This window comes from Haemaphysalis longicornis, unplaced genomic scaffold (assembly GCF_048455015.1).
Source record: "Haemaphysalis longicornis isolate Haplotype H1 unplaced genomic scaffold, Haemaphysalis longicornis Haplotype H1 scaffold_7, whole genome shotgun sequence".
NCBI classification, from domain to species: domain Eukaryota; kingdom Metazoa; phylum Arthropoda; class Arachnida; order Ixodida; family Ixodidae; genus Haemaphysalis; species Haemaphysalis longicornis.
This window is the reverse complement of record NW_027526422.1, coordinates 66,573,253-66,595,227: the sequence shown is the minus strand read 5'-3', so window position 1 is coordinate 66,595,227 and position 21,975 is coordinate 66,573,253. Positions and strand designations below refer to the sequence as shown.

The 21,975-nt window shown below is 50.4% G+C and overlaps 1 protein-coding gene across 1 annotated transcript; it reads left to right on the top strand.

Moving 5' to 3' along the window:
* Positions 1-1,615: 1,615 nt before the first annotated feature.
* LOC144145846 (transcription factor HES-1-like) lies at positions 1,616-20,159 on the top strand. Its single transcript, XM_077677642.1, has 4 exons — positions 1,616-2,065; positions 9,102-9,206; positions 17,191-17,281; positions 17,814-20,159. Exons 1-4 carry the CDS (start codon positions 1,988-1,990, stop codon positions 18,452-18,454), a joined length of 915 nt encoding a protein of 304 aa, XP_077533768.1. The 5' UTR covers positions 1,616-1,987; the 3' UTR covers positions 18,455-20,159.
* The last annotated feature ends 1,816 nt before the right edge of the window (positions 20,160-21,975 follow it).

Here is a 21,975-nt window from a genome sequence, read left to right as displayed (position 1 = left end):
CGGTTAAGCGCTCTAACGGGTTTTAACCGCTCTAACCGCTCTATCTCTAACGCAGAGATATAAATGTAATTACATTTATATCTCTGCGCTGATCAAAATTCAGTAATTTTGTGTTGCCTTTCGAACACACGAAAATATCGTAAGCTCTTAGAAAGAATGTCGGGGCAGGTAGGTGGTGTTACCATTTCAGGGCATCCCACAAATGCAAGAATGCGTCATGCTACCAGTGAAAGCGATTGAGATTGCCGTTGTAAACTGAATTTCAGAGATCGAGGATTCCTGATTTGTTTCTATTTATGCTTTTATTGAAGGCTCAAAGCCATAGTCTGGAAAGATCGACCTTGCTACGAGCCACAGCGTACAACTTCATTGTCACAATTACGGCCATTCTGAGATTCCCGATGAGTAGTCGCTTTTTTTGGCGCAGTAATGAAAGCTGACTGCCGCTTCCATGCTTTACATTGAACGTTGAGGAACCGAACTACAGCATACCAGTCTTGTTTGCACCTTTCGTGCGCACATACGGCGAGAAAAAAGCACGAAGCGCGCCCACAGTGTGCATTCTTACGGGCCGCTCAGCGGAGCATCCACACTAGCAGGGCGACGGTGTCGCCACCTACATGTCGAGCTCGCGGCGAATAGTGTATGAGAGGTGCGAAGCGCACCTGTGGGAATGCTTTTTTTAGTTTTTTCATGGTTTTTCTAGGAAGGCCGGCAAGCGCATATTATGCGTGAAGCGGGCGGAGATGCGCATTGGCAGCCGATAGAGATGTCCGAAGCCAGGGAAAATAGCAAACCGAACGAGGCTACCCGACATCACCACTTCAACACTTCTGACCCCATTCTTGCAGCATAACCTTTTCGGCGTCAGCTTTTTTTTTTCTCTTGTGTTTTGCTGCGCTGCCTCAAAAAGGAATGGCCGTCAACCCGACAATGCTTAAATTACGTGTCCACCACGCTTTATTAAAAATATACCCTTGTACCGGTCTCGCGAACTACTGATGGCATTTGTAACCATCTTCGCACAACGCAGCCGTTTTGTAACACCCCTTTGTGGTGTCATTAAAGAAATAAAGTTAAAATGTATCGCCAAGCGATAGAATGCAGTTGAATGAAACGCGGTGCCGGAAACTTGCGGCTTCAAGAAGAAAATGCCCCCCGAAAAGAAAGAAAACTACTTTCTAACGAACGCTTCCCTCGCTTTAGAAAATGCAGATATTCGGGGGGGGGTCGATGATGATTCACTTGCTGTCATTTGCACCATCACCTTTCCACCCTCCATGTCGCCTTGTCCCCACTGAGACACTCAGGAGATAGAGACAAACACGAATGAGCTGGTCCGAAAGGTCATCAGAAGGAGATAAAAGGTGAGGAGGCAACGATGATGATACCAACCTAGCGTTTCCCCCATCCCCCACGAAACACCCCCCTTCGTTCCTTCAAGAAAGCGGGGTAGAAAGAAAAACGCTGCCGTCTAAAGAAGAACACCACGTGGTGCTGATGCTTCGTGAGCGGAGACGCCTCCTGGCGGCCATCCTCCTCCCACCTTCCGAACACCCCGCGGGGTCTCTTATCTGCCTGAAAGCGTTCTCCTTTTCGACTACTTTCCTTCCAAGTCAGTCGGTGGTCGGCACGTGCAAAGGGACGCCGTGCGGAACGGCGCCCGAGACAACCAAAGGAGAAAGAAGAAGAAAATACGAGAAGTAAAAGAAAGCGCGGTAGCAAACTCGGCGGCTACCAGACACGCGCGCGCACGCTCGTGAATTGAACCGTGCGCCGAAAATGGCCTCCGGAGAGGAGGGCACGGATTAGAGGGAGAGGGGCGACGCGCGCGCTCTCCGATTGGCCGCCGGAAGACGCCGGAGGTAGCGGACTCGGTGAAAGCAGCGCGTGCTGTTGTGGCAGACGAGGAACTCGGTAGTAGACAGCGCGTTCCGACACCGGCCACTGCCTCCCGTGCCGAGCGGGCGAGGATACGCACTGAGCGATGACCATGCCTCCGACGGAGCGGAGTTTCGGATTCGTGCACCACCAGCTGCACACGACCAAGGCCGAAAGTCGAAGGGTAAGTTGCCGGCTTTTACGGCGGGCTCTTCTTAGCGACCGTATACGGGTCAAGAAACTGATCGTGCAGCGCGCACGTGCTTTTCATCGTTTAGCTACGTGCTCGAGCTGTCCGGCGGGGCTTGGTGTTAACATTTAAGCGATCCTGTACGGCACGTGTTTGCAGTTAGGAATATTTCAGACTTTGTTATTAATTGACGCAGTGCTTGTGACATGGCGTGCTTTGCAAACTTTGACGCGGAATGCTTGTTTGCGTCTTGACGAGTTGGAAAAAAAAAAAAAAACTTTTTCCCATTTATATTTGTATAATTTGCAGTGGACTTCTGCTAGCAAATGAAGTTTTCTTGTGCTCTAACTAAATTTGGGGCAGACTTCAACGGGGGTATTTATTGAAGTTTGAGCTTGACGCGACCAGCACGGGTGCAAAATCTCAACACGTACCAAGTGTTTTGGAACCCAGGCTTTTTTATTATATGATTTCGCCCCAGCTACGGCTTTTTAAGATGGTTAAATAAGGTAACAGAGGGCGTCAATTACTGTCTATGATATTTACGGCGCAAAAATTAGCCAACAAAAGTCACACCGCTTCCAGTTTTTCGGCTGGGATAATGGCATTTCCAAGCGACGCGGTGCAACAGTTCGATGTAAAATTCGCAGAGAGGTTGAATTTACAGTTTTCGTTGTTTTCAGTCAGGGGCTTTCAAATTACGGGGAGAAAATTTTTCGACGGTTAGTACTTTATCTCTGGAGGAGCTGTTACTATGTTTTAAGGCATTTGCCTTTGCGAACGTAGTTTCATTAGACTTGACCTGCGCCGCCAATTGTTCTGCTGCTTTGTTCCGCACAGCGTTTTTTTTTTCTCTTTGTTGTTTCACGGTTAACCTAGCGCAACGAAATTTTTATTTAAATCACTGCAATTAAGTAGGAGGAGAAGAAAATGCATAGTAACCATCAAGGACTGGACAGCACACAGTTTCCTTGCGCTAGCAGTCATTGCCTCTTTCATATGCAACGACACTTCACGTTGGAAAAAGTTAAAAAAATAGTCTTTATGCAAGGCAATATAAGCGTGGCGAAAAGCCGATGTGGTAATATTGCTATTCGATTCAACGTAGATACGCGTAGCTGCTAAACTATTGCGAAGTTACAATGGGTGGACCACCAGTCGGTCTACATGGAGCCGTCTGTCATGGGGCGCCATACAGCCGAGGCATAACACCGGTATAATAGAACCGTCCCCTCCCTAGCCCTTTTTTTTTCTGCTTAGCGGCTAAAAGCTAGACAGGTTAAATGCAATACGAAACTTTTTACACTTTATTATAGCCAGGGACAAATAGCAAACATCACTTTCAGTGCTTTGAACGTCACGGTTTAGCCATTTTGTCGCCCGCTGCTGAACAATTCCTGCTGTCCAAAATCAGCTGTTTGCTTATAACGCTGGAAATCGCACATTCAACAAACAGACGCCGCCACGTTAATCAAACTCAAGCCGTCGGTCCGCACATCGGGTTGGTTTTCTTCGCCCCTCCATAACAGTTATGAGCAGTTCCGGGGCAGCCCAACACAGTTCGCGCAATAAAAATGCACCGCGCACAAAAAAAAAAAACAAGAAGCATGATCGGAGCATTTCAAAACGACAAATCGAAAAGATCAATTAGCGCATGCATTACCCGTCGCTTCCTCAGAGACGCGCGGGACTTCATGACCAAACTCCCGACGATTACAAAAGCAGGCGAGTTAAAAAGAGGGAGCAGACAACCCCGCTTGACAAATCGGAATAACGGAAGCGTCGACGGTGCGTCAGCGCGCGCCAAGTTCCAGCGTGCGCCCGACCCCCGAGCACGTGTCGCCGCTCGCGTCCGGGGGCTCGGCCCGCATGCCTCCGTCGCTGGCCGGCCGCTGATTGGTCGCCCGTGCACGTGCCCAGCGCGCGACCATTCGTCCTCCAATGGCTCAACTGTGTCCAGCCTGTGGCGGCGGCGGCCTTTTTTGCGACGATTAGCAACATTTTTGCTATTTTCTGCCCCCCCTCGGGCGTTATCTGGGATAACAGCTAAGCTACACTGCGTGCCACCCTTATCATCGCCGGCGGCCGAGGAGAGGAGCCAACAATATCCGCCGCGCCGGACTCAGGGATTGTCCCTGCCGTGCGCGGAAGACTAGCCGCGATGACGTAGTGTCTTCGTGATAAGGGGATGGAGGGCGTCTGCGGAGAAAGCGGGCACGGGGTGGCACCCGGACACCGCCCGCCCGATAAGAATTTTACAATCTTGAGGAGCGATTTTAAACCTCTCCTTCCTCCTTTGGTCTGGAATAGATGGCACTAAGACCCGCAAGGAAGGTTTGGCCAAGTTTCCTTATCAGGACGGCATTCTTGGTTGTTTGCGCGTGGTTTAAATTAGCAGGCTTCTTAGTCATTCCGAAAGTAGCAGTAGACACACGATAGCAAAACCGTAACGGCTCCCTGGCATCTATGACGTGGCCTGGGTTTCTGATCTGATTTGGGGTGCACAACGTGTGTCTCTGAAACGGGGGGCGCTCTATCGGTCCTACAGTGCCCCCCTACGGGGAAGCGTTTCGTTGTTTATTGAAAGCCGTAGCACTTTGGTCCTTCCTGTGTTCTTTTGTTTTTCAAACGACGTTCAGTTCTTTACAACCTCGAAATAGTAATGCAGTCGCTTAGTAACGTACGCAATAAAAGCTGAAATCTTTCGCGCTTCAAAGTCTGCTTCATTGCTATACACAAATACATTACAGGCAATGCATCTGTTCTAGGGTACTACGAGCGGTGTTACAATGAAATGTGGGTGACCTAAGGCTTACTTCTGGCATTTTCTTGTGCTGAGAAGGTGTAAAACACCAAGCGTTACATTGCGCACACGCCGGTTTTCTTGTATTTTGAAGTGCACACTAAAAGCTTGCGTATGTAATAATGTATAGTACTCAATGACCAAGGTTTCTTGATTTATCTTTATTCTGCTCATCTATTCCAGCGACGATAGACCGTACAATTCGAAATTATGCGAGCCATAAATTATCTCAGCCCTAAGTACCCCACAAATAGCAACAGCACCCGACGATCCAGGCAGGGCGTTAGAACTCTAAACTAACACTCGTACACAACTGGCCAGTAAGCAGGAGACTGGTCACCCGAGATACGGACGCGCGGATGTGCCTTTGCACGGCGCGGAGCCGGTCACGTGCCAGAGTTCGTTAAACGCACACCACTTATCGTGGTGTGTCTGCACCCCTCCAGAGCAAACATGACCCACCGTTAAAGTGCTATCAAGTTGCTCGCACGAGGAACCAGGGAACCTTTCCGCCATTTTTGGCACTATACTCACCGGCTATCTTCCGCTAGACGGCGTCACGCTCAGAAGCGCCTATTTTTTACGTGCAAATGCCGTTGACATTGAGTGTTTAACACTGATAAGGACCCGACTTCTTGAAGGGCACGGCAAGGCGGAAGGGAGGATTTCATTGACGCGGCAGCGTATATCATCCACACCCGATTTCCTGACAGCGAGTCCGATCGCTCCTATCTTTGACTCGTATCGTTGGAGGCTATTGCAAAATACACTTCGTGGTAAGGGCGGGGGTTGTACGTGCTTTAGCATAACAAGGGAATGTGGTGGCCATCTTCGCCTTCCGATTTTATTGTTTGAGACTTTTGAATGCGTTAAAGGTTGGCCCTCATATTCAGAGTCCAATGACGACCAGGGTACGCACATGGATGCTGGATTCTTTTTTCGAAGTCTCTGAGGTACACCACGGCGAGTTCACTACAATGGACAAATAGTTTTTGCTAATTAAAAACGGTCGTTTCGTAGTGAACACTACTGAACTTTTCGTTTGTTTTTTAACCAGAAACAAATAAACATGCAGTACACGTAAGCTTTGCTTTATCACTTATTGCTGCCTTAAATGATTCTTATTATCAGTTGGTTCTCAATCCTTAGCGCCGATACCAATACAACTGTGTCTTTTAATCGCCTGACAGAAATTCTCATAGCGCCTTATATACTCCGCCGTATTGGTTCACGTCGAGGTCTTCAAACATGCGACGAAGCCATACATAGTTTTACAGGTTCTGCAGGTAATTTCCAAGCCTCTCTCTTTTAGTACGGTACGACGGGTGCGGTTCTACACACGCGGTTTTCTTCGCCCATCAATCTTTCAAGTTTCACAGTAGCGACCGAGTTTTATCCAACGCACTCGGTAACAAAGAATCCGTCACGAGTAACTCTATCAGCCAGTGACGGCGTGTGATCGACTCTCAAGTGCAGTCGGGCCTGGACAAAGGAAGTAGAATTGTGTCATTCGCAATCGAGCCGGGATTTTTATCCCCGCCCTACACCGCTACCGTTTATTCGCGGGCTAATCGCTGCAGGCGTTGCGCATCACAGTGCCTCATCCGTGTAATAGTCCGGCTCGTTCCGACCGCATGCGCTCAATTCAAGGCCACTACGTGACGTCGAGGGCATTCCTCTTGTCTGCGAATTTCGCGCAGACTGTAAATGTCCCGAGGCACCGCCGCTGAGCTCATATAGATCCTTCCACGAATGATAACGCGCTGTCTTCTGTAGTTGACATCGGCCGTATAAGAGAAGTTCTGTCTACTCGGTACTGAGCTTGTCGCGTTTCCGCGATAAAGATACGCACGTACACTCGGCTGAGGGCGACCGCGAACTTGCTTCCTACTAAAGGAAGGAAAGAAATATTAAACCCAATACGCACCCTTTGTGACGTCCTCGTGAAGTCATTGATGTGTTTTAAAAGTCGTCGCGACATGACACGTAGAGAGTACTATCCTCCCGCTCCTCCTGATTTTTCGGCAGCGGTATGTCCCACCCCTGTCTCTTACTCACGAGCAAGGTCGTGAGTCCATTAATCAATCATCTCCTCACGTGAGTGTAGGCGTACAGGTCACGGCGATGCGTTGTCTTATGTCCGTCGGTACAGTTTTTTTTTTTTTTTATCTTGGGAACATGCCTGCACCGTCACCTATGATCCCGAACAGACCTCCATGCCTGCACCGTTTCGGGCCGCCGGCTGTGTTCTCGAAGCATGCTCAGAACAACCCCTTAACTCGGTCAGGGGCTCCCATATCTTACTTTGTTATCCTGACAGTCTGGGGAATACCCTAAAGGATGGACTATACACGCGAAAGACACGTATGCCACGTTGCAGACATGGCGTACCACAGGGAGGGAGTTAGGCGCTGTTCATCGAGGAAGCTCACGGAATGATTGAGGGACACATGGCTTACAATCTAAAAGTGACGTAAAGTCGTTTTCTCTGCGCGTTGGGGAGTGCAGCCCGTGAGGTTGGCAAAGCATGCTCGCGGTGAGCGATGCCGTCAGGACTCGTGGTTATTCTAAGATGTCATGCGAGCGCCATTACTTTGGTTACAAGAAAAGAGATAAAGAATGCTGAGAAGGCTGGGAGTAACGTTCATGACGGCTGCGGCCGTCAGCAAAGCGCACCTCGCACATCAAAGCTTCAAAGCCACCGTTGCACTCAAGTTGACGAAGACTCATTTGCCGTTATCAAGGTTGGACTTCCAACGCACTCGTGTGTCATGCCCCTGGCACCTAAACAGAACGACCGTAGCTTTGTCATTTTTTCTATTTGTGCTTTCAAAAGTGCAACGATGGGTCGCATGCCGGGACAGATTACAGATCAGCCGTGGCTGTATCTGACGCAGTTGGTTATCGGTGAGTGCACAAACATAGCCACATTGGAAAGAGGGCATGGCCCTTTTGTAATCGTGTGTCCTCTAAACGTCCTGAACAAGCATCCGTTCGTGCCTGGTGCAACGTGCGCGTGTTTGGCAAAGTTTCTATTACCTTTTTTCCCCTCGTACTTTAATTGAGGCTCCACGTTTACTCCTTATAAATCGACTGGATTTCCTGACAGCCAGCCACAACTATTTAACCCTTTCAATTAAATAACCATGCATACAAGTGAAAACCAGATCAAATTACTGCCTATGTGTGAATAAAGTTGCTCATTTCCCCAAATAATATTGCTGGAATCAAGATTTTCGCGGCGCAAAATTTGTTGGACTAGTACGGATAGCAGGATCGCCTAACCTTCGCCTAAACGGCGTGGTTCACGACGTCTGCGGAGTGAGTGCTTGAAAATATTCGCCCAACAGTTACCTTGACGACTCGCTGCTCGAGGAACTAACGTTAAATTGGCTATACTACTGGAACGGAACCCTTTTAAGAAAACCTTTCAGACTCGTTCAAAAGCGCCCATCGCCAACTCTGTTCACTTTCCTTTATTGAATCGCTCTTCTTTCAATGACATTTATCTGTACCCTGTGCGACAGAGGTAAGCAAATAATGGGAACACAGAAGGGTGCTGCTTATTTGTTATCAATGCTATTTATGCAACATCACCGCTAATTAATTGTGCAGCCGGCTGTGTTGCCGTTTCACATTTACATGTGCAAATATGACCAATCTACACTTTCGGTTTTATCTCTGCGCGAGTGCATCCCATGGACGTTGTGAATGGTGGTGACGCCACAGGTACTCTGTTTAAGCCGGTTCGACATCGGTATAGCAACCAGCGTGCAATATTTGTGCAGGAGCGGGACAGATTAAGTGCATGGGGCCGCAGAAGGAAGACCACGCGTCCGTCTGGCCCTGCAGGAATATTTGTGATGCCGGTTTCTATAGGCCCGGTCTGCCCTCAGTCGGCAGCGAGGAGAGTGCCCCCCCCCCCCCCCCCCCAGGTTTTCGTCGACCATTGTTCTTGCTCAACGATGCCCCAAGAGCTGCGTTCTTGTAAACACATTAGTTGTTTCTGTGCTTTGATAGGTATATCAGCAATGATGAAGCGGCATTTTCCGTCTGTTTCTTGACACCTTGCGTTGATTTATTTTGGGCTACAGTTCAGTTACACTCGCAATTTGGTATTGTTCATTATGTCACTCGTACCCCTCACTGGTGTTGTTACGGGAGGGCAAAACGGACCGGCGTCGGCGGATGTTGATCTTGGCCATCTTTTTCCTTTGCCTTCCGCAGGCGTCCAAGCCCTTGATGGAGAAGCGTCGGCGGGCGCGCATCAACCACAGCCTGTCGCAGCTCAAGAGCCTCCTGCTGGACGGACACAGCAAAAAGGAATCTCAGGTACGAGCTCGTCGCACTTCATGTTAGGATAGGAAAGTTCCACTGGCAAAGGCACAGACGTAACATGCACATAGCCACACACACATAAAAAAGAGAGAGCGAGACAGAGGTGTAAGGAGCTGCGTCGATCAAGCGATAAACCATAACATTGCTGCACGGTCTCCGCAATACGGCGATTACTCCGCAAAAGGGCGCGCTGACAGCCGTTTCGACTACGTCACGAGGTGCGTAATATACTGTTCCTCTCAAACCACCTGCCCTCGCAGCACCACGCCCATCATTCGAAGCGAAGGCAACGTAAAAAGTAAAACGTAATTAAGAGAAAGAAAGACTACGGAAAGACGGGCTTTGAGATTGCAACAAACTGCAGTCAGCCGCGCACAAACTGCCTCAAAGTTGCTCCTCTCCAGTCCCCCGTTATAGCTCTCCTACCGTTCCCCCCTCCCCCTGATTTATACGCGTCGCATCTTCCCACTCTCTAAGCGACCTTTCATCCGTTCATTACGCAACGGGGCAGGTTCCTGAACGCCGCGCAGCTCGCTTTTGTGCCCCATTTTGCCACTCCCCTCGCTGCTTTCACCGGCGCGCGCTCTCGCCTTTCTGCACCATCAACGAAGGGTGGCGGCGGCGGCTGGGCTCAGCTGCCGGCCGAATGAGCCAACAACGGGTCAAGTGTCAAGGCTACCGCCACGCACCGCTCCGTTCCGCCGGCGCTGTCCCGCGCGTGCGCTCGCGGCCGTTGTTGTTTCCGGCGTGGGGAGAAAAGCGTGCTCGCCGACGACGACGCACCGGTGCTCTTGATTCGGGCCCCGAGGTCGAGACGGAAGCGCCCTGCGATGCCCCCCCTCCACCCGTCCTGCGAGGTAGTGCGGAAGCAGGTGCTGTTGTGGTGCTGATCGACTCCGGATCGCAACGGTGGTTGCGACGCACGATTCTGCCTCCCTCTCCTGCTTCCCCGGATCCACGTGGAGAGGGAACACACAACAAATTAAGTTTACCGTGTTTTCGCGCGTACAACCCGCACCAGAAATGCGAAAATTTCAGTGGCAAAGTAGGGGTACAGATAATACGCGGGGTATTTTTTTTTCGTTAGTGCAGCTTCACGGCAATGCGCGTTGTGCCGTGAAGCTCCTACGCAGTAACCCTGACTAAGCCTTTTATGGCAGCGATTGCGCAAAGCATACGAGGACAAGGAAAAACTGAATTTTATTACTGAATTGTGACTTTCGCCTTGCAGTCAGTGTATTCTATTTGATAAAGATACGCTTTTACCGTCTACATAGTATGTGATGTGTTGCTTGAGCAGAAGCTTTGGTGCAGCCTTTCCTGTATGAAATGAGCGGGCCGTACTCGCGGATTTCTTTTTTTTTTTTTTTTGTTCGTTCCCGGCGGGCTGAAAGTGCTGGCGCGGGATATATGAAGGGGCAGGCCATACGCGCGAAAATACGGTACTCCTTGGTAGTCTCGCATGTTTTATGCCTCACTGAGCGGCGGTTGAGGAGGCAGAATCCTGCACTCGTATTCATCTTTTGTTTATCCCGGGTACGTAATTAGGGTAATTGGTTGGCAATGCATGTGCCCCTATTCCTCGTTTCCTTCTTTTATTTATGGTGAGGAGAGGCAACCTTGGTGCATTATTTAGGCATTTTTCACAGGAATTAACACTGGCTAGTGGAGTCGAGGTGAGATCGACTTCTGAAGCACCGATCGAAAGTATCGCTAGAAAATTTAAGATACCGCGCATATACCGGCGCAAGAATTTCGTGTTATATTTTGCCGCACTGCTTAGAACGCACAAAGCGTGAGACAGATAGATCCTTCCCCCTCCCCCTCTGGTGTGTAAGGTATACTTGTTCTCGCACGAAAGGGCAGAGAACAACAATAAGACGTGTCGAGACGCAACGGCGCGTGAAGTTTACCGAAGTGGTAGAACGACGTCGCCTCTTTCGTGTTCTCTCGTTGCTGCTGTTGTTCTTCAGAAACGAATGATTAGGTGGGTGTCTCGTCGTCAATTCCACCCGTCTCTCTGTAATCATAGCTCGGAAAAATTCGTCGAACCCACACAGGAGAGTGGCTTCCTGAAGCCGCGGCCGTCGCTCTCAAAGCCACCGAGCCATGCGCGTGAGTAGATACCCAGACAGTACAAGACACAGACACACAGCGTTGTCGACTCCAAACGACGGACGCGTCGTCCGATGAACTATAAAATAAAGAAAGAAAACGTGAAAAGGAAGAAGCGAAACCTGTCGGCTCCTGCAGCAGCTCGTGTCGTGACCAAACCGCCAACGCGGCGTGCAGCGCGCGTCGACAGATGCGGCGTCTCCCAACACTCCAGCTACTCGAGCGCTCGGCGGCGGCTCTCTCTACAGGTGTTTGCGACTACGCGACGTTACGACGCGAATAAAGAAAGAAGCGCGCAGCATCAGTGGCGGCGCGTGCTCTTGCAGCGGCCGCCTGCTCTCCCCTTTTTTTCAACGGCTTCGCGTGCCGCCAGGGATGCTTAGCGGCGCCGACGTTCATTCTCTCTCTCCCCCTCCACCCCTTTCAAGCTCCTCGGAGGAGTGTTGGTTCCAAGGGCGATGCGTGACTCTCCGGTCGGCACGTGCCGCTTTCCTTCCTGGCGCGAAACCGAGCCTCCGCTGTCTTCCTGCGGTCGAGCGCCGCCGCGGCAGAAGAAACGGATTTAGACGGGAGCCACCGCCGCCGCGTGCGTGCCGTGACCATCAACCACGCGCGGTTCCCGTCTTTTCTTCCTCTTGCTTTCCGCCGCACGTTCCGGCCGGCTGGACGGCAACGTGAGACGACGGGCAGTCCGACGAGGAATTTTTTTTTTTCGCTTTTTATTCGGCGCCGGACGGCCGCAGAGATGCTGCTGACGCGTGTCTTGTAGCCACGCCGCGGCGTCCTTTGCAAGGCACGCACGCGGTTGATTCGTTCAGATGTGTCAGTCGACCGCTGGGCTCTTCTCGGCGGGCGATTCACGTTGACGGTGCTGCGGTAGCTTGTAATCAGTAACGACGGCCCTCTCTGTCGCCTCGGTTTTCCGAACAGGCGACGGGAGTGTGAGGAAGAATGAAGCACCTCCTGGTACACTCAAAGGCTATCCCTTGGTTCAGCTTCACCCCAATGCGCGCCGTTGTCGAATCCATGCATCCAGCAAAGAAATTTCGGCTGATGACGATGTAGAATATAACATTTGTCTCGAAATTCTTGTAAGAACTGCAACATCACGCTATGTAAGCCCGACGTTCTGCATTGCGCAGTTTCAGTGCAGATTCCGTTTTTGAGTCAACTGATATTAAGATTGCTGCCATTGGCCGAAATTTCTTTGTCTGTACGGATTGGTCAATCGAAAGCATTTGGGTGAAGCTGAACCAATGTATTGGCCAAGGGTGTAGACAAATTCTTCTGCCCTTCTAAGCAGGCTCGCGTTTTAAGCCCCCGTTACTAAAACAGGTTGTCAATGAACCAAAAGGAACACAACAACCGATAAGCTGACAACGGAAGAATCAACGTTAAGATTGACGGAGTCATTTTTTTGCTTTATCCTACACGCGTCATAAACATACAAATGCACTGGGGTAGTCATTGGAAGTCCTGTTTAAGTGGCCATTCCTCATATTCGTTACTTCCGGCAGGGAAATCTCTTCTACCCCAAACTTGTGACAGCGGGTGAAAAAAAAAAAAAAAAACAGGTGCACCTGCAAGCTTCTTTCTGTTGTCCGACGGCCCTCGTTAGCGTGTCCTTAGCGCCCGGTTTATGACCTCCCGATCGAATCCAGGAGCTCTTTAGGCGAACGGCCAGCGCCTCGGCGCACCAAAGCCGAGAAAACGCACAAAGGCCGGCTCTTCTCTGCCACTCAAGTCGCTCTTTAATGAGCAGTGGGGGAGAAGGAGCCGGTCGACAACGGACGCCCAACAAACGACACCGTAGCCGTCGTTTACATCTTCCGAGAAAAAGGAGCCTGGAAGCGGGAGAACAAGAAAGGCAGACGAAGTGATTATCCGTCCTACTCGGAACCGTCGACAAGGGCGGGGAAAGAGACCGCTTTTCTCCCTGGCTCGCCACACTCATCATCGAAGCTGGTGCGCCGCCTTCTTGTTCCCACGCTGGTGGACACGCCAAGCGCCCTAAGCCTCGTCGTCACAACGGCGGCCGCCTACTTCGCTCGCAGGCCCCTTTCGGAAGCTCATCAAAGGCGGCGGGTTACAATAGCGAAACACAAAGATGAGCCTTGCCTACGGGGCCTCGTGCGTGGCACTTTGGCTTTGAGCGGGCGCGTGCGGTGGACCTCGGACAGCCGGCAACTTAAACCAGGCGCCAGGAGACCGCTCCGCCCCCTTCCATGGCTCCTTTTTCACGTGTTAAGCCCCAGGGAGTTAGCGAGGGGGGTGCGGAACGGCGCCTTCGGCCAGCGCATCGTCTTGTCCTGCAGGAAGAAGCAAGCAAGTTAGGGCTTGGTCCAGGCGCCGGGAGGTCGAAGAAGGTTCGGCCTGGTGTCTGCTATTTCAACACATTTCTTCCTCCCTTTCCGCGGCGCCCAGGTTTGTCGGCTGTGCCGCGGGGAGATCGAGATGGACGGTACTAATGGCAGCACTAATTTGAAGACGCCGCCGCCGGTAGCGGAGTGTGCGCGCACAACGGGAGCGGGGCGCGCCGGGCAACTCCCCGCTGCCCTTTCTAAACTCCGCTTGCGGCGCCCTGCTGAGTCCCACTGGCGGGGAGTTTTTACTGCTCGCGGTTGGCGATAGCCCACAGCATAACCGGAGGGCGCGCCACTCCCTGAAACTTGGCCCGCGGACGCGTACCGCGAAACGGGGCTTGCTGCCTTCTTGGTGCCCCGCCACGCGAGCGGCCAGCTCCTTCTCAACCAGAGGCATATTGCTCGTTGGAATCTTTCTAAGCAGGTGGCCAGCAACATATGCCCTAGTTAAGTAATGCGTCATCTCCTTGTTTTGAAGAAGAACGGAAAGACTATCCTTGGTTCTGGGATTGTTTCTACGCGACGGTGGGCCATGTCTGGGGCTTCCTTACCGAAAAGGTGTTTGGCAGAGCTTCTCGTTCAAGTCCCGCTTTTCAGCGGCTGCCAGGTCGGGCAGCCACGCCTTTCTTGAACCACTAGCACTAGCGCCTCGCGTGCGACCTTGGCGGGAATCCCTCTTCCCTCGAGCACACTTGCGAGCCGAGAAGCAGGAAGGAAGGAACGTCGTCGCACGCTCTTCACGCGGGGTGTGGAAAAGGATTCAAAGGCCAGCCTCGACGCAGTCCTCTTTGTGGGGCAGAGATGGGCAACGGTTCGCTGCTTCTGTATTTCTCCGCTTGTTCTGCTCGGGCCCGACGGAACGGGGAGCAAAGAAGTGGCGGATGTTTTTGGTGGAGCCTCCCTCGTCTCTCACCGCTTGACTCTCAATGGCTGGCGTGCCGCTGTGCACGCGCTGTTCTTCTGCTCCGGCCATGTGGGTCAGTCACGCGCCGGCCTGCGCTATCTTGAAAGCGCGAGTCTCTCCGAAAGGAAACGGTGCTCGCACGCGCGCGCGCGTGTGTTTGGCGCGCTTTTCGTCTCTCTTTTTTGGCGGGAGTTTTAGCCGATGCTATTCTCCGCTGCCTTTCTTCCGTCAGATGGCCCCGCGCGGATCCGTCATTGTCTGGGCGCGCTCGTGGGAATCGTGTGGCCAAAAAGTGGCGACGACGGAAGCCGATCCCGGGAAATGTCTCAATTCTGTGAGGCTTAATGAAGATGAAGTATACTGCGGTCACGAAGCGCACTATGCCCGGTGCACGCGCTTCACGATGTTTTGTTTGGGTTCCCTCGAATACGTTGCTGCTTCCGCGAATAAGCTGTTTTTCTCGGTGGGATTGCAAGTTTATTTTTTGCTGATGCAATGGAACTGAAAACGAGATACTGTATTACTTTCCTTTTCAACCAATTGCTTCGTAGTTTCGGCACAGACACGGTTTCGGTGTACCGCTTTCAACAAAACCTTTTCGGCTGTCTCGCTACATCACGTGGATGCTTCAACTGCACAACGTAACTGATTATCTACCAGTTGAGGTGCCACTCACTCATTATTCCCTTTGCTCATTAAGGCGGCTGTCCCGCGAGTTTAGGCAATTATTCAAATTGGGAATTGATTCCTTTCTGGTTCCCACAGATAAAAGCTTAGATCCTTGTGTGAGGGTATGATGGCGGTGAATGAATCTAACTACGCTTTTTACCTCAACATCTGACACAAACAGCATGAAGCGAGGATGAAGACAGGAACTTCTGTGTCCCCGCGTTCGCGCTGTTTTTCACAGAACGCTACACTATAAGCAATCGTATATGATAATCAAGCATTCTTCCGTCTTATTTTCATCCCTGACCATGATGTTTTTGTCCATGTCCCTAAAAAATGTAGTTTCACACAGATTTTAGTATCTGGCCGAGCTTTCTGTGCATTCTCTTCGGTAAAATTATATTCCCTCTGTCCCCCCTCGAAGTAAACTGCTCTAGACATCAATGCTTTCACTGAAACAGGCACACTGTCACAGATACAAGACACTCGATTCCAAGCTGACCCGTAGAGTGACGGCAAGCGACACGACGCGTCTCATTCACGAAACATCCACGCACCGGTTACAACCAACAGCTGGTGGCCGATCCGCGTGCATTCGCATCCAAACAAAGGAGCCGCGTTACGCAACATCGCAAACTCCCCTCGGCGGCGTAAAGCTCGCTCGACATCACCGTGCGTTCCATCGCGCATCGAGCGATGCTGATTTACGACCGCCCTTCCAGAAAGCCGTCCATTACAAACACGCGTACGTGCTACGTATGGTACATTCAGGTTCTCGGGCAGCACGGTGGGCGACAGAGGTGTGACGCAAGTCAACGTCAAGGGTGGTCGTGTGTACGACGGCGCGATCTGATCATCGACCTTTCCGCTCCCCTTCTTCCCCACCCCCCGCCGTCGACCCCGGAGGCGAAGCCAAGGTTGTACGCGCGTTCGTAGGCGATGCGGAGCCTCTCGGAAGCGTTTCGCTTCCTTTGTGGTTGCGTACGCGACTCGGCAGTGTGTCTTTGACTCCTCCCTTCTCCCCACCTTCGTATGCCCACACCCCTTTAACCTTCCTGCTCGCTGGAGGAGGTGGTTGCTCCCCGGAGCCTCTTACGGAAACTTGGTTATAGACGGTCGGGGTACCTTGCCTCCCTCGATGGCGCGGTTCTCGCGATCTCGGCATAGTGATCATGACTCGGCGACTCCCCATATACACTCTGGAGTTCACGACCTTGCACCGCTGCTTCGCTTCCCGTATCACCCTTTGACCTCTGACGCACGCTGAACCCGTTCGTCGCCCCACGGTCGTCGTACGCTGTAGAATGATATATATGCACCTGTGCTTTTTTTACCCACTTTCATTCAGTTCTGCCGCGCCCCGTGGCGACATATTGCGCAATGCATTGACCCCGTTTGGTCCCGAGCGACCTTTTTTTATGTCTTGCTCGTATCCCCTGCGTACATAAAACTTTTTCGCACGGGCCTGTGCATAAATAAGGGCGGTGCGTGCAAGGTTGGGCCAGCGATAAAAAAAGGAGGAGCGAGAAAATTTGGGTGTGCTGTTATTGACGAGCGGTGAAACTGTTTGAGCAGGGCTGAGTGAATCTGGGAACCTGGGTGCACTTAGTTTGCTCTCTGGAGTTTTTGAATTTTTTTTTCCATAAGCTGTGAGAGGCGGGGCTTTGTTCTGTATCCACTCACAAGATCGATCTTTTCTTCTTCGGACGCTCCCCTTTACGATCACACCATATGTTGCTAATCGCTGTCATGCTGATAGATCTTGACGCACACATACGATTACAGGGCAAAGACCTCTTTGTAAAGCGCCTTTCCTAGTATGTTTGATATCCAGTGGCGAAAAAAATGCTTCGTCTTGATTTCAATGTTTCTTGCGTTCGAATTTCCCGGGCGCCATTGTGCTTACCACGCTGCCCTTTCTTTGCAGAATCCACGCAGTGCCAAGCTGGAGAAAGCTGACATCCTGGAAATGACAGTGCGGCATCTTCAGGGCATTCACCAGGGACAGAATTTGTCAGGTAAGCAACGTTCTTTTTTGCGCTGTATGTTATAATGGCTTGCTTCTAGTACGAGTTAATACTTTGCCAGTTGTAAATTTCAGGCTGGTGCATTCCCACAGCGAACAAATATGGGGACAATTTTAGAACTATTCTGAGCTGGGACAATTCTCAAACAAGTCTCGAGCTTCCCGGACAGCGAACAATTCTCTGCCTGGCCTAGAGAATTGACCAGCAGTATTTCTAAAACAGACAAATAAATAATAGCATACTGCACAATAGAGAGATAACTCTGTAAGCTATGTCCCTGACCAATGGGGATAAAGAAAATGTTGATTGCACTCCGTTAAGTATATAGATTGACTACTTCATGACACAAAACAAATGTCGGTAACAAATTACTTCGAAAGCTGTCGTCGCGTCGACAGGAGCTTCTCGGCGCTTAAGATTACAGATGAATTTCGCAACAACAAAAACAGCAATATACTGTCTTCTTGTTAATATCTGTCGGATGACTAGACTTACCAACCCTCCTTGTTCTTTTGCAACACAGGGGCCCACGCAATGGAGGCTCGCTTCCAGGCGGGCTTCGCCGAGTGTGCGCGCGAGGTGACGCGTTTCATCTGCAACACCGAAGTGGAGGCCTCCCTGCGCTCCCGACTCCTGGGCCACCTGGCCTCCTGTCTCGCCTCCCTGCCACCGCCGCCCACCGACGCCATGGACGCCGAAGAAGGCAGCAGCAGGACTGCCGCCTGTCCGTCGTCTTCCACAATGAACGGCACCACCACGGATTCGGCTGGATCCATGCCAAGCTTGACTTCAAGCCGCCTGGTCATCAAGCAGGAGGTTACAGACAGCGACGGCTGCGCGCCATCTCCGTACGGCGGCGTTACCGTCGCCCTCCCCGGCGCTGCAGGTCGCCACCATTACCAGACGTGCTTCCCTTCGGGCGAGCGGATACCCTTGACGACTCCGCTAAACCTTGCGACGGGAAGTCGCTCCTCGGCCTGCTCGTCGTCCTCTTCAGGCGTCAGCGCACCTGCGAGTCCGTTTAGTGACTCCGAGTCAACCACGTCGGCGGCCAGCGATGACAACTACGGTGCCGAGGCCATCCGCATGGACGCTCATACGTTCGGAGTGATTCGCCGGGCGCCGGCGGCCATGTTCTGTGATCCGGTCTGGAGGCCCTGGTAGTAGTGGTGTCTCTACGTTACGCGGTGTGCCAAATGCGTTGCTGCGGCCAGTTGTTACTTTTCTTCGCGTTCGACTCAGCTGGCTGCTTTGGGCGTGGCGGGAGATTTAAACGACAAGGACGGGTAAAAATTCAGGGTTAGGCATTTCGGAATTTGGTTATTTCTGAATGTCTCTAACCGTAGTCGACATTTCTGTTCCAAAGTAGCTTCGAATTAGCTTTGTCTACGGCCGCGTGCCACTACGCTTAATTTGAATTTCAATCTCCTGCTAGAGGTGTAAATATTTAGCGGACGTTGGACCAGCTGGGTCGAACGTGGGAAGCCAAGAAGATGGCAGGTCAGCCAGTTTTCGCCCAAAGATCATACGACATAGCTATATTTATGTGAACTGTCCACCAATGACCGTGAGCCGAGCAGTCGTTGGTACGCTAGATGGTTGTGAACCTGTGTATAAAGTGCACAAGAGATGGCACGTTTGTAACTGTAACCCGTTGTCGCTCCTAAACAAGAAGGTTGGATGCGTTGTAAGGAAATGCTTCCATTCTGAAATGGCATGAAATGCTAAACGAAGAAAAAAAATAACATGGTGTACAAACAAGATGTGCAGATGAAGGTTCTGTAGACGTCTAAACACTGCGAGTAAATGACTATAGAAAAATCGCTTTTGACAGCCAACAGGATGGCGGTGGTAACAAAATGAAAAAACAAGGAACCACCAACTTTGTAAAATTCAAGTAAATTAGAGGATGTGACGAATCCATCCTAACTTGACATGAATAACTGCTGCTCACGCTTTAAAAATGTCACCCTTCTTATTCAATTTTTCGAGCAATTGTTGTACTGGCCCGCATACTTCACAGTTCGCCTTTTCTCCAAGATACCGCAGCACGTGTAATGGGCTGGGCTGTAATGTCTAAACAACGGTAATCATTTGCCAACCGACCTCTTACTACTGTGTAACGGTTGGTCCTGTGTTCTTTGTCCGTATTTGTTAATGGGCGGACGATGTCAGAAAAGCTTCACCAGGGGCTGAACTCTGAGTTGTGTCCATTTCAAAAATGTCCACTTCGTGCCCATTAAATCGCGACGTATTTGCACATGCGCAGAAACCGACGCCCAACCTTACTTGGGTCGTGTCACATCCGGGTCTCCCGCTTTCGATCAATCAGGGCTCGCTCGAAAAATGGACACTTTGAAACGGACTCGAGGAAACTTTTTTACCAGGCGGTAGCAGTTCAATTGCTCACCTTTAAGGCCGCAGCGAAGATGATTGAGATTGCGCAAGCTTGTTTTACCAAAGAAGCCCAGTGCCTCGAAGACATTGCCAGAAAGTTGTCAGTGCAGCAGATGGCATTAGTTGTATCAGATTTCGCACCGTATAAGACTCTTTAAAGGAGCTGCTTCTCTACATGCGTTCCTGCGACAATCATGACACGTACGACTATAGTGAGAACCTACGGAAACTACAGAAAGGGGCAGTTCCTCAGCTGATTTGTCTTGCGCAGCTTTCACATCTTGTATGTGTCCCAGACTGCTGGAAGAATCCGCACGCACCTCTTTGTACGAGCAGAATTTTCTTTACGACTGTAACGTCAGGAGGTATAAAGATAAGAGTAACATTTGTAGTATGTTGAAATAAAAACAGAGTAAGACTCATTTTTGTCCTTACCACTGGGCCCGCTTATGTACGACGCGTAGGCCTATGTTTAAAGCAGAAGGCTTGACTTCGTTCCCTGAAGCCGCATCCGACGTTCACGCCATTTGTAATATAGTTGTACAGCTTCGCTTCCTTTTGGAGCATTCTCTCCGCACTGATGTTTATTTGAAGCATGTAAATACATTACGTTTGATGTGTCTAGTTCCTATCAAGAAAAAAAAAAAAGATCTGTGTATGTGTGTGTGTGTGCTTTTGGAGTCGTTAAGTTATCGAGCGAGAGTCGTACATTCCTCATTGTGTACTTGAGCTCAAGTGCCTTGTCACCAAATGCCGTTTTAACTGTGTCACAATGAACAACGTACAAAAAAAAAAAAAGTGGCGTTGAAGAGTTGAATAAACATGAAATGTTTGTTTGTACGACCTGAGTATTTTTTTTTACAGCTGCTGCGTCTTCCGCAGCTTGACTGTATATGATTTAAAATGCTGCTGGCGGAGATTTTCTTACAATTTTGTTTTCAGAAGAAAACTGGTAGTCAAGAAGATCCGCGTGTATTGGAAAGACAAATTTGAGGTGCCCTCCTTAATACGTCGCTCTTCCGTCCGCATTCAAATTCCGCTGACTTTTCGCATTGTATGGATGTAAAATGTAAACAATTCCTCTCCCTAAAATTGGCATATTTTTGCTTTAACTGCTGATGAATGACGTGGGCTGCTTGCATCGTGCCCAAAGTATGCATGACGCTGGAGGAGAGAAGTAAGAGCTGTCGGAAGCGACAGCTTGACAAAAGGCAAGTCTCTAAACACTGGGTAGCATCAGTCCTATCACATACATCTTTTATGTTGAAGAGCCAAATAACGAAAAAGAAATAGAACAAAAAAGAAACCATGCAACCCTCCATCTCACGACGTCGACGGTTGAACGCGAAGCTTTCTCGTGATGCATTGTTTGGTTGGCCACACTGCGAGTATACGTGCTCCTCTGCATGGAGGTGAGCACCACTTTTCTAGAATACCCACAACAACTCTCGCATGTACACACCATAGGCCTAACGTTTGGGTTTGGGGTGTACGGAGTGAATCGGTACCTGCTGTTTGGCATTCAGTGAGCAATCATTTTAAGCGGGTGCCGGTTTGAGGTGTTAAACCCCACAATGTGAAGTTAGGCGTAATGTCCTAAACCTCAAAAATAGAAGTTAGGCCTAACGTCTTGTGGCTTACAGCCTTACGGCACGCAGGGCAACGCCATTCTTCTCGTGGCGGATTCTCCACGCTTCGACCATGTTGAAACGGAGTAAGGAGTAAACAGATAGACAAGCGTCTTCATAACGCGAGAGACCGAGGTTCGATTTCGGCTACGGGAAGCGTTTTTTTTTTCTTTCACTTCACCCACGATCATTCATCCTCATCGTCAGAGAAAGTTGGATTTCCTGCAGGGCGTATTCGCATACAACGGCATGAGTGAGAACAATAAAACTTCACTTTAAAAATTAGTTTTCAATGGATACACAAAAGTCGCAATGTGTACTACACATACAAAGATTGTTGTTGAACACGTTTACGTCCCTTCTTTTTATGCCAGTCTAAGGCCGCTGTGAATGAATAATATTAAAAAAACGATTAAGTGGTCAGCGTATCTACAACTGGTTTAGCCATTTAAGTTTATTTATTTTTCTTCTTTTGTCTAGTTTATTAGCGGGTGTAGAAAATCAAAATGTTGGCAGCTTTTCTTGCTTGCGTTTCAACCGCAGAGATGCACGGCGCTCCGCAAGGGTTGCGGATGTGAGAGAGTTGTTCTTGAAAGGGCGTGACGAACGAGTCAGAGACGGAAAATAGCACGCGTATCGAGCTCACGTAGACAACGGAAC